Source organism: Galeopterus variegatus, unplaced genomic scaffold (genome assembly GCF_000696425.1).
Source record: "Galeopterus variegatus unplaced genomic scaffold, G_variegatus-3.0.2 Scaffold3876, whole genome shotgun sequence".
Lineage (NCBI taxonomy): Eukaryota > Metazoa > Chordata > Mammalia > Dermoptera > Cynocephalidae > Galeopterus > Galeopterus variegatus.
The window spans coordinates 121,361-133,886 of NW_007729987.1; the positions used below are offsets into that span (position 1 = coordinate 121,361).

The window sequence follows — 12,526 nt, forward strand, 5'->3', positions numbered from 1 at the left end:
GTGTGTGTGTGTGTGTGTGTGTGTGTGTGTGTGTGTGGTATGTAGAATTTATTGAAATATTAAATGGTATGAATTTTATTTTTGCAGATGGTTAAAAGAGTATGTAATGTGTAAACATTTGTTATAATTAGGCTTAAAATTACTAGTTCTTAACATTTTTATTCCATGAGTAACATGAATTCAAAATAAAAGTACTTTATATAGAATGAAAAGTAAAAGTTCTTCTTGACCACTACCCAGAAAATCCCTCATCTTTGTTAATAGGTTGGTATTTATGCCACTCATTCATTAATTCTTCTCACGTATCCCAAAGAACCTGGTTTCACAGAATGTACTCTCTGCAGAGTAGTTGATAATGTTTATAACAATAGTTTGCATTTGTATATTGAGAGTCCACCTTAATATATAATGTATGTATGTGTATATGTGTATATAATTTTTATCGTGTCATATCTGTAATTAAAAATTAACTTTGTCTCCAAAAGCAAAACTTCTAACTCTTTACCATGAGAAAATCTTTTTTCCTATCTTTTTTCACTTTGAAGTTTTTTGTACAATATGAAGCACTACATGATAAGCACTTAAGCAGCAGTGTCTAATACATTAGTATATATGTTAATTAAGTGATCTGTATTATAATTTAAAAGAACACAGCAAATTTTTACTTTTATCCAAAGAAGTGTGTGTACATAGTATAAAAGTCAAATAGTACTGCAAGGTTTAAAATGAAAAACAGGAGCTCCCTTCCTCATCCTGATTCCTGTTCCCCCAGAGGCAACCACTTTCTTCTGCTTTTTACCCCCTCCAATTTCATATAGTAACTATTCATTTCCTCCATTAGAAGACAATTGTTTCTCACTTAGAATGGCCCCTTGGCTCCACATCTCCTTCATTGCTCATGTGAAAATCATCCTGGTTCTTGCTGGCTTTACTGCCACTGTTTTCTTCTAGGACTTTTATAGATTTAGCTTTTAAGTTTAGGTCTATGATCCATCTCACATTAATTTTTTGTGTGTGTTCTTAAATGAGTCACAATTTTTTTTGGCGGGGGGGTTCCTGACATAAGACTGGCTAGTTGCTCCAGTGCCATATGGAGAGAACTCTACTCCTTCCTCACTGAATTACCTTGCCACCTATCAAAAGCAAGTTAACCATATGGATGTGGGGTCTATTTCTAAACTCTCCTGTTTCATTGTTCTATATGTCTATCCTTGCTCCAGTACTACATTGTCTTGACTACCATAGTATTGAAATCAAATAGTAGAAGTCTTTTAACTTTGTGATTCTTTTTCATAGTTGTTTCAGCTATTCTTGGTCCTTTGTATTTCCATATAAATTTTAGAATCACCTTATCAGTTTTTACAAAAAAGCCTGCTTGAATTTTGATTGTGATCACATTGAAGCTCAGAATCAGTTTAGAAAGAATTGACATCTTAACAATTTAAATCCTCCAGTCCATGGTCATGGCCTCTCTCCATTTGTTTAGATCTCTTTTTAATTTCTCTCAAAAATGTTTTATAGCTTTCAGTGTAAAGGTCTTACACATATTTTGTTAAGTTTAACCATAAGCATTTTATATCTTTGATCTTATTGTAAATTCATTTTCCAATTGTTCATTGCTGATATATACAAATGCAATTTATTTTTGTTTACTGACTTATATCCTTCAACCTTGGTAAACTTATTATTAGTTCTAGTAGCTTTTCCTTCCTTCCTTTTTTTTTTAATTTTTGGATTTCTTAGGATATGATATGTACACAGTCATGTCATCCTGAAGCAGTTTTACTTCTTTCTTTTAAATCTTATTGCATTGGCTAGGATCTCCAGTATAGTAGTAAATAGAAGTGATGAAAGTGGACATCTTTGCCTTATTCCTGATCTTAGGGAGAGAGCATTCTCTTGTTTACTAGTGTTGCGTTAGCTGCAGATTTGATTGTGTCTTTTTTTTTTTTTTTTAAAGATGACCGGTAAGGGGATCTTAACCCTTGACTTGGTGTTGTCAGCACCACGCTCAGCCAGTGAGCGAACCGGCCATCCCTATGTGGGATCCGAACCTGGGGCCTTGGTGTTATTAGCACCGGATTTCAGTTCTTGTAAATTTATCAAAACTTTCTTTATAATCCAGCCTATGGTCCATCTTGGTGAATGTTTCATGTTCACTTGAAAAGAATAAGTATTTTTTTAGTATTCTATTATTAGGTGTATACACATTTTCAACATTTTATTATGAAAATGTTCAAACATAGAGAAAAGTTAAAACAATTTTACAGTGAAAACTGTGTGCCCACCCCTTGATTATACCATTAATGTTGTACTATATGAGGGGTCTTCAAAAAGTTCATGAAAAATGCATATTACGAAAAAATTATGCCTGGATTGCAAATTTTTTTTGCACCAATATAAACTTGTACTAACTTGTTATAATAGGAGCTAAATTGAGGCACTAAGAAGGATAAGATGTCAGTTTGAAATGAGCCCCTATCAGAGCAACAGGAATTCTGCTAAAATTGAAGCAAGAACCAACATCAAATTTATGGTGAAGCTTGAGTGGAATAAAGTTGAAAACATTGATGCTTTACAAGAAGTTTATGGGGACAATGCCCCAAAGAAATCAGCAGTTTACAAATGTGTAACTCCTTTTAAGAAGGGATGAGACAACATTGAATATGAAGCCCATAGTGGCAGACCATCCAAATCAGTTTGCAAGGAAAAAGTTAATCTTGTTTATGCCGTAATTGAAGAGGCCAATGATTAACAGCAGAAACAATAGCCAACAACATAGAAATCTCAACTGGTTTAGCTTACACAATTTTGACTGAAAAAATTACAGCTGAGCAAACTTTCTGCTCTATGGGTGCTGAAACTGTTGTGCACAGATCAGCTGCAGACAGGAGTGGAGCTTTCAATGGAAATTTTAAACAAATAGGATCAAGATCCTGAAGCATTTTTTTGAAGAATAGCAACAGGAGATGAACATGGTTTTATCAGTACAGTCCTGAAGACAACACACAATCAAAGCCATGGCTACCAAGAGGTGGAAGTGGTCCAGTCAAAGCAAGAGTGGACCAGTCAAGAGAAAAGGTCATGGCAACAGTTCTTTGGGGTGCTCAAGGTATTTTGCTTGCTGACTTTCTGGAGGGCCAAAGAACAATAACATCTGCTTATTACGAGAGTGTTTGGAGAAAGTTAACCAAAGCTTTAGTAGAAAAATACCCAGAAAACCTTTAACCAAAGAGTCCTCCACCAAGACAATGCTCCTGCTCATTCCTCCCATCAAATGGGGACAATTTTATGAAAGTTTCAATGGGAAATCATTAGGCATCCACCTTACAGTCTTGTAATTTGGCTTATTCTGACATCTTTTTGTTTACTAATCTTAAAAAATCTTTAAAGGGCACCCACTTTTCTTCAGTTAATATTGTAAAAATGACTGCATTTACATGGTTAAATTCCTAGGACTCTCAGTTCTGTAGGGATGGACTAAATGGCCGGTATCTTTGCTTACAAAAGTGTCTTGAACTTGATGGAGCTAATGTTGAAAAATAAAGTTTATATTTTTTCTTTTTATCTTTTAATTCCACTTTTCCACAAATTTTTGAAAGCCCCTTGTATGTGTGTTATCAGATACCTGTGTTATTATTCTGATGCATTCAAATGTGAATTGCAGACTTCAGTACACTTCTCCCCTAAAGACTTCAGCATGCATGTTATTAACTACAGATCAATGTTTTTTTAGAGTGTTAAGAAGTCAAGTAAGATGACATGGAACGGTCCATAGAATGTGGTAATTTCAGTGGAATGCTGGCCAGCATGGAGAGAAATGGAGAAGAAATGGCAATCAAGAAGTAAAGAGAACATGGGCTGGCTGGTTAGCTCACTTGGGAGAGTATGGTGCTGACCAAGGCCCAGGGTTCAGATGCCTGTACAGGCCAGCCACCAAAAAAATAAGAAAAAGAAAAAGAAGTAGAGAGAATAAATGGAGGTAACTTTTGCCTCTTGCAAAATGTTCAACAAGAGGTGGGGAGAAATAAGGAAATAAGGTGAAAGACATGAGGGATGACAGCTGAGGCTTGTTAATGTGAGAGACAATACAGCATGTTTATATGACAATGAAAATGATCCAGGAGAGAGGGAGAGATTGACGAAGTGGGAAGAAGAGAAATAACTGGAGGAGGGACATCTTCCAGTTATTTGAGAAAGGGAGAGTGGAGAGAGGATGGGACCGAGAACACTAGTGGAGGAACTTGAGAACAGGGACAATCTCCTATTGTAAGAGCAGGTTGGAGGCAAAGTGGTGGCAGAAGAATGAAAGAGTTCTGCTCTGACACTTATTCTATCAACAGTATACGAAGTCAGGTCACCAACTGAGTGAAGGGTATCGGGATGAAAAGATATAGGAGTTCTTATTTTTAATTATTATTATTATTTTTTTGGCAACTGGCATGCGGATCTGAACCCTTAACTTTGATGTTACCAACACCATGCTCTAACCAAGTGAGGTAACCAACCAGTCCATATTTCTTATTTTTATTTTGAAATAATTTTATATTTTTAGAAGAGTTGCAAATACAGTACAGAAAGTTTCCGTATGTCCTTCACCCAATTACTCCCAATGTTAACATCTTATATAACTATGGTAACTTAATCAAGACTAAGAAATTAACACTGGTGCAACATTACTAACTAAGCTACAGGCTTAATTTGCAGTTTTCCTGTTTTTCCCACTATTGTCCTTTTACTGTTCCCGGATCCAGTCTAGGATTCTGCATGCATTTAGTCATTGTATTTCCTTAGTCTCCTCCAATCTGTGAGAGCTTCTGAGTCTTTTTCTTTTCTTTTATGACCTAGACACTTTTGAAGAGTACTGGCCAGGTGTTTCATAGAACGTCCCTCCACTAGGGTTTGTCTGATGTTTTCTCATGAGCAATCGAGGTTATGGGTTTGGGGAAGAATGCCACAGAGGCAGGCGTTAAGCCCTGTCTAATCATGTCGGCAGGTTCATGCTAGCAACATGGTTTGTTACTAGTGACGTTAACCTCCGTCACTTGGATAAAGTGGAGTCTGCCAGATCTTTCCACTGTTAGCGGTTTTTCCCATTTCACGCGCTATGCGTTAGAAGTGCGTCACCATATCTCGCCCCAGAGGAGAGACATCAAGCGCCACCTCCGGAAGGGAGGAATATTGACGAACTTGTGGGCGCACGTTCAAACCCTCAGAACGTGAGGAGGCCCCGCGAGACCCGGGACGCCGCCGCCATTTCTGAGCTCGCGACTCTAAAATGGCAGAGCGGTTTTCCCCGGGAGGGACGACGGACAGGGCCTGCAGCTTCTTCTTCAGAAAGCCGGGGCGGAGAGGGGCTGCGGGCCTCAGAAAGCGCCCGGCCTGCGACCCGGAGCCCGGAGAAAGCAGCGGCAGTAGTGACGAGGGCAGCTCTGTGGTTCGACCGGAGAGGAGGCGGGCGGCCCACGGCCCGGCGACCCGGGAGGCCCGCGGCAGAGGTAACCAGAAGGCGGCGAAGGGCGACCCGAGGAGCGAGGACGAGGAGCGCGAGCCCGAGAGCCTCGGCCTGGCCTACAAGTCCACCCGCTCGGCAAAACCCGCGGGGCCGGAGGACATGGGGGCCACAGCTGTCTACCAGCTAGACACGGACAAGGAGCGCGACGCACAGGCCATCTTCGAGCGCAGCCAGAAGATCCAGGAGGAGCTGCGGGGCAAGGAGGATGACAAGATCTATCGGGGAATCAATAATTATAAGAAATATGTGAAGCCCCAGGGTGCGTCTGTGGGCAGCGCCTCCTCCGGGATGCGGAGGAAGGGCCCCATCCGAGCGCCCGAGCACCTCCGTGCCACCGTGCGCTGGGATTACCAGCCCGACACCTGTAAGGACTACAAGGAGACTGGCTCCTGCGGCTTCGGAGACAGCTGCAAATTCCTCCATGACCGTTCAGACTATAAACCTGGGTGGCAGATCGAACGTGAGCTTGAAGAGGGTCGCTATGGTGTCTGCAAGGACGAAAACTATGAAGTGGGCAGCGATGACGAGGAAGTACCATTCAAGTGTTTCATCTGTCGCCAGACCCTCCAAAACCCAGTTGTCACCAAGTGCAGGCATTATTTCTGCAAAAACTGTGCACTGCAGCATTTCCGCACCACCCCGCGCTGCTATGTCTGTGACCAGCAGACCAGTGGTATCTTCAATCCAGCTAAACTGAAGAAGCATCGAGCTGCAGCAGAAGGTGGTGTTTCCGATTCCCCACCCGGAAGACCCCGATGAGGGTCCGATTCCCATTACTTAGGTTTCCCATAATTCTCAAGTCTCGAAATATTTTGTTGTTCTTTGGGGGGGAAAATCATTTATAATAAATATTTGGAGAGAGGTAATTTAAGGCCATTTCTGTTTCTTCTTAAAGCTTTGTGGTATGAGTTGTTTTTTTGTTTTTTTTTTTAGGAAAAAAGGGAAAAGTGAGAAATAGTCACTTTAGAGTAGGAAAGTGAACTTTCCTGGGAAACTTGATAGTATTGCCAGGCAGTGTGGAGTGCCTATTTGAGGTTTGAGGTCACCAATTCAAAGTGAAATCAGCTATACTGTGTGGTTTTCCCCAGGAGTGATCAGCTGCTTGCGTGGAGGCTCTGAAAGGATTGGTAGTTGAGTTCAACCAAATTGGGATATTCCAGCTCAATATGATAGAAGAGAGAAAGAAGGTTGTTGGAGAAGGTGTTTGCAAAAGTGAGATGAAAATACTGGGCTGTAGAACCTAAGCTTCACTTCCAAACAGCAAAGTTAAGACAACAGACAAGAAAGAAATGGTTGTCAGACAAGGTTGAAGGACTTTAACAATGGAGCTCTTGAGTAAGTGAGCCGGAAGGATAAGAGGGATAGCAGGCTTCAAAGGAGCTGGGTGTTTGAAGGAGGAAGGCAAAGAATTGGCTTAGAAATAGCGAGCAGAAAACCTACTACACCTCCTGGCTCTGAGGTGCCTGGGATATCAGGGGAAACGTAAAAACAGCTTCTAACCAAGAGGGCTGCTCAGGAGATGGGGTCCTTTACTGCCAGGAGGTGGAGGGAGCGTTTGAAGAAGAGGGAGGTGGAGGGAACATTTGAAGAAGAGGATGAAGCTACCAGGACATTTGATGATGACACATCTGGAGTTGCAAAGGACACAGTGGAAAAGTTTGGGAAGGGAAGGAAGATGGATTCAGAGATGGATTCAGAGGTACTGGGATGATTATCCAATGTTGATGTTAGATGACCTAGAAGGTCTGTTCTTCTAGCAGTGACTGAGGCAAATAGGAATATAAGGCAGGATGGGATCAGCCTGAGAGGCTCTTGGAGAGAGATGGGAAATAAGCCAAAACTCTGAATTTTGAATAGTTAGTACAAAAGTTAGGGGGCTTCAGGATGACTGTTGTCCCCTGCAGAGTGTAGTGATGGTGGCAGCCTTTATAGGGAGGACAGAAGTGCTTTCTCTGGGAGCATATAATAGGGGATATGGGGTAATTGGTCTTAGCTTAATAACTACATGAATGGTTGAGCTATTATCATTAATATGTATTTATTAGGCATCTAGTTTGTGTATGACTTAGACATTCAACACTGTAGAAAGAATACAGTGTTCTCAGAGCCAGTTGAGAGAGGAAACAGTTGGTTCTAGAGGTTGTGTTCTGGCCTAGATAGAAGGAAATAGAGTATGGCAGAGATGGACCTTAACCTTTGCCTTATCAGGATCAGAGGGGTGTGGTCTTTATGACAGGTCATTTACAACGTGTGCAACGGTCCTGATGAAACCTGAGAGTTTATTTAGACATGGCGGTGTGAGAGATTTTTTAGGCATGGTGGTGTGAGAGTTCTTTTAGACATGGTGGTGTGAGAGTTCTTTTAGACATGGTGGTGTGAGAGTTCTTTTAGACATGGTGGTGTGAGAGTTCTTTTAGACATGGTGGTGTGAGAGTTCTTTTAGACATGGTGGTGTGAGAGTTCTTTTAGACATGGTGGTGTGAGAGTTCTTTTAGACATGGTGGTGTGAGAGTTCTTTTAGACATGGTGGTGTGAGAGTTCTTTTAGACATGGTGGTGTGAGAGTTCTTTTAGACATGGTGGTGTGAGAGTTCTTTTAGACATGGTGGTGTGAGAGTTCTTTTAGACATGGTGGTGTGAGAGTTCTTTTAGACATGGTGGTATTCGTGTTTAATGACACCTTTGTAGCAATAAGCAGCCAAGTGTCTATATATGATATGAGGACGTTCCCTCTCCTGGTAACTGAACAGGGTCAAACAAGGCTTTCTCCGGGGGTTCTCATGGAACTGGTTGGGAACTGATGCATTGGCTGTTTGCAAGGCATGATAAAGAAAGGAAGGAAAAATACACACTTAGATTACTTTTCTTTCTAGAATGATCTGTATGTCTCAACTCCTGAGATGTCCCTAGAAAATCAGGGTGTGTGATAAGAATGAACTAAATATCACAAAGTTAATTTCATTTGTACTTTTACTCAGGATGAGTGAATGGTCAAGTTCATAGTTTGGCTGAGCTGTACATAACTCACATCATTATTGTATACAAAACTGACTCAGAATATACACAGCTTGATAATGTTCCTGGAAGTCCTGGCTGTCCCTATCCTATAGTACTAAGGATCAGCAGTAATTGAGGACTGAGTGAGTAAGAGGCAGAATGACTGTAGTGAATTAGTAGAAGGAAGTGAAAGAAGGAAATCAAGAATGTGGATAGAAGAGTGGGGAGGGAGCTATGTCATATATTTGTTAGTTCCCTGTTTGCAAAAAGGAAGGGGAACTTCCAGCAGTCAGTAGGAAAGTCTTGTGAACAGATAAATGAATGACCACATTTCCATTTCAAAGCAGGATTTATTAGATGAACTAGCAGCTGGTTAAAATAGTGGTGATGATGGTGATGATGATGACCATATAAAGACTTATAGAAAGCAAATCTACAGTTGCCATAACACCTGTCCCCCAACCCCCATTCCCCATGGTCAGCAACCCACAGAACTTGCTGGAATACAGCTAGCAGCTAATGGGTTGGAGCACTGTTAAGAACCTAGTTTCCATCTCCTCTTTTGTCAAAAAGACAGCCCAGGAAAATTAGCATGTGGGTCTAAATGCTACAGATAGCTCAAAAAATATCTCAGAGCTTGGTAGGGTTAGTGAGCTATCCTGATGTGGAGGACAGGCATTTTGCTTCTTTCCTTAGATACAAAAGGCTTTGCAGGAGCAAGGAGTGGAGCCCATTGAATGGAGATCACTAACCAGTGGAATTATGCAAGTGTAGATGAGGACACATGCATAGCTAGGCTTGTACGTCACCCAACCCGGCTTTCTCTAGTAGGAATATTCTGTCCCAAAGCACAGGGAACCATTTGACACATGTTGTTAAGCACAACATGGGGGCAAAAATGTGAGAGTTGGCCTATGAGTGAACTGTAAGGGGATCCAACATTACCTACGAAGAATTATATTTCAGAACCAATTGGCGGGGAAGGAAGATAATATGATTCCATTTTAGTGGACAGTCGAATTGTATGAGGCTTCATACCTGTTCTGTGGAGATTCAGGTTCAGCAGCAGACAGGGCTCTTGGTCCTCATATATTCCCTCAAGGAGTTTCTAGCTTCAGTGGCAAAACAGATATCCCTACACATAACTCCTGTGTATAGAATCAATAGAATCAGCATTGGTTTGGCATTGTCCAGTTGTAGATAATTACAAATCTTAATGAAACACACTGCTTTCTTTTTTTTTTTTTGTCCTTGTTTTTGAGACCGGCCGCACCGCACTCAGCCAGTGAGCGCTGTGAGCGCACCGGTCACGCTCCCAGCACCGCACTCTCCCGAGTGCGCCATGGGCTCGGCCCACTGCTTTTTTTTTCAAAGCTTGTTTTTTAGATTCTTCTTACCCTTGAAGGTTTTCGGAGTCTTGTTTGGCTACTGGTGAGAAATCTTCCTTAGTAGTTAGTGAAGTCCACTGACCATTTATAAAAGAAGGGAACATGAAACATTTGGTAAGCACTCACAATGTGTGTTCTATCATGTTATCTTGTTTCATCTTTACAGAAACTGTAAACTAGGGGGCCGGCCCCGTGGCGCACTCGGGAAGAGTGCGGCACTGGGAGCGCAGTGACGCTCCTGCCGCGGGTTCGGATCCTATATAGGACTGGCCGGTGCGCTCACTGGCTGAACGCGGTGTGGGTGACACCACACCAAGGGTTGCGATCCCCTTACCGGTCACGAAAAAGACAAAAAAAAAAAAAGAAACTGTAAACTAGGTATCACATCCATTTTACAAATGAAAAAGCTGGTTATTCAAAGTTTAGTAATACCCAAGATCCACTGTTGACAAATGATGGCCAGAGACTTGATGCTAGGTCTGTGGGATTCTAAAACCTATACTCTTTCACCACACCACATGGCCTTGGTGCTGTCAACCCTAAAGATTATGTCTCAGTAGTCAAAACTTGGAGAAATGTTTGTGTGTCAGATAAGCTCTGGCACTTAATAACTTTCAGTTGGTTCCAAAAGGAGTTTGTAGTTAGGTGCTCATATTTACAGAGGGTCTTTATTCTTTGAAATGGGGTGTCAGACTTTCTTTCTCAATGGCCATAAAATATTTCATACTTTGCATATATCTTGTAGAAACACCCATCAGAATGAAAGTAATAAACCAGCCAAGCCCATGTAACCATAGAAACCTTTTGTGTCTGCTTCCTGCTGGGGATTATGGAGGACAGAGGATCCCACCTGGTGGCTGTGACCTCCCCACTCACTGTGGGATCCTGCTGACTTCTGAACCCCACCCATCACCCCACCAAGCAGTTTATAGAAAAACATTGAGTTTATGTACACGGATGCCCTTCCCAGGTAACATAGGCAAGGTGTGTCTGTGTACACAGGATCACTCAGAATTCAGTAGCTCTATTGGTGGTGGATCAAAGGCCACACCACTTCAACCTGTTCTCCCATGATTCTTGAGGACAATTCCAGGTAAGAACTTGAATTAATAAAGCCCTCTGGTTACTCTAGAAACAATTTCTCTCTGCTCCCCTGCTTTGGTTCTCATTGCAATTGCAATGAAATAAATTGAGATCAGCAGGTGTTTCTATAAGTGGAACAGCTGGCAGAGAGCACTGGCCTAGCACTTAGTTGCCTCTCAGACAAGGCTGAGTGTAACCTTGGATCAGTCTTTTGTCTGCCAAAGTCAGATGGGAATTCACTCTAATACTAGGTTTATACCAACAAGCCCTGGGTTGGTTTGGGAAGGTTCTATGCTACAGATAAATTCACGTTGTGTCAATATTCCCTCTCCCCAGTTAAGTGTTCCCCTGCCCCACCCCACAAGTACCTGTCTCAGTGGGCTCATCTGTTCACAGCCCTCATTGGGGGCTCCCCAAAGTGGGACCTCAGGTTCTCCAGTTCTTTCTCTGAACACAACCCTAGGCCCAAGCTCTCTGCTAGGAAACTGTTAGACAACGTACTAGTGAGGTATACCTCCTAGGTTAGGTATTTACATTTTAATACAGGCCTTCTGGAGAAAATGGTTTATCCAAAAGAAGCAAGTGATGGTGAGGATCTAAGTCACAGAATCATGTCTTTGAGGGACATGTTTGAGGCAGCTGGGCCTTTTAGGACCTTTCTAATCACTCCACTGAAGCACAAGGCTGGCATGGATTAATTTGTAACTTATTGACTACACCTAATTTACTTAATTTATGTGCACAAGTCTGTACTAAGTGCTAATAGTGTCCAAGAAGTAAAAGAGTCAGGCCCTGTTCTTGAGAAGCCTCCAGCACAGTTGGGAGAGATCAGACACACTTGTGAAGTTAAGAAAGAAGTAGCTACATATTAATACCAGGGAAAAATACCAGGGTACAACAGTGAGCTTTTCAGAAGAAAGAGACATCATGGTTCCCAAACCTATCATGGGGACCCACGGGGGCTGGGGGAGTCCATAAACTAATCTCTATAAGTGTCTTTCAGGGAAAGTTAATCACTTTTCTTTCAGAGTTCCAAAGTTCAGTCTGGATGATGATCTTTTCCTGTACACCAACAAAAATGATTATTATTTGAAAGCATTCATGGCAGTCCAATGAGTAAACATTTTAGCTGAGACAGCACTTTGGCTAATAATTAAGCATCATTATTACTATATTTTAATTTCCCATGCTAGTCCATTCTTAGCAATTTGTAATAATTTGAACATTAAACTACAATATTTCAATAATGAATGAAATAATAGCTGATATATATGCATTAACTCATTCAATGCTCTTGTCAACCCTAAAGTTTATGTCTCAGTAGTCAAAACTTTAAGAAAGGTGTATTTGTGTGTCAGATAAACTCTGGCACTGAATAACTTCCAATTGATTTCAAAAGGAGCTTATAATTGGGTGCTCATTTTTATAGGGAACCTATTGGAAAAGAGATGGATAATTCATTCAATGGTATTGAAAAATTTGGTTTTTTTTTTTTTTTTTTTTTTTTTTTTTTTTTTTTTTTTTTTTTCCGTGTCCGGCAACGG

The 12,526-nt window shown here is 41.4% G+C and overlaps 1 protein-coding gene across 1 annotated transcript; it reads left to right on the plus strand.

Annotated features, from left to right (window-relative positions):
• Positions 1 to 5,278: 5,278 nt before the first annotated feature.
• On the plus strand, positions 5,279 to 6,347 carry LOC103601779 (RING finger protein 113A-like). The gene has a single exon (XM_008586203.1). It carries the CDS (start codon positions 5,279 to 5,281, stop codon positions 6,272 to 6,274), a length of 996 nt encoding a protein of 331 aa, XP_008584425.1. The 3' UTR covers positions 6,275 to 6,347.
• Positions 6,348 to 12,526: the final 6,179 nt, after the last annotated feature.

Bases quoted from the DNA above. Each gene is read 5' to 3' on its own strand.
- LOC103601779 (XM_008586203.1), top strand. From the start codon at position 5,279: ATGGCAGAGCGGTTTTCCCCGGGAGGGACGACGGACAGGGCCTGCAGC.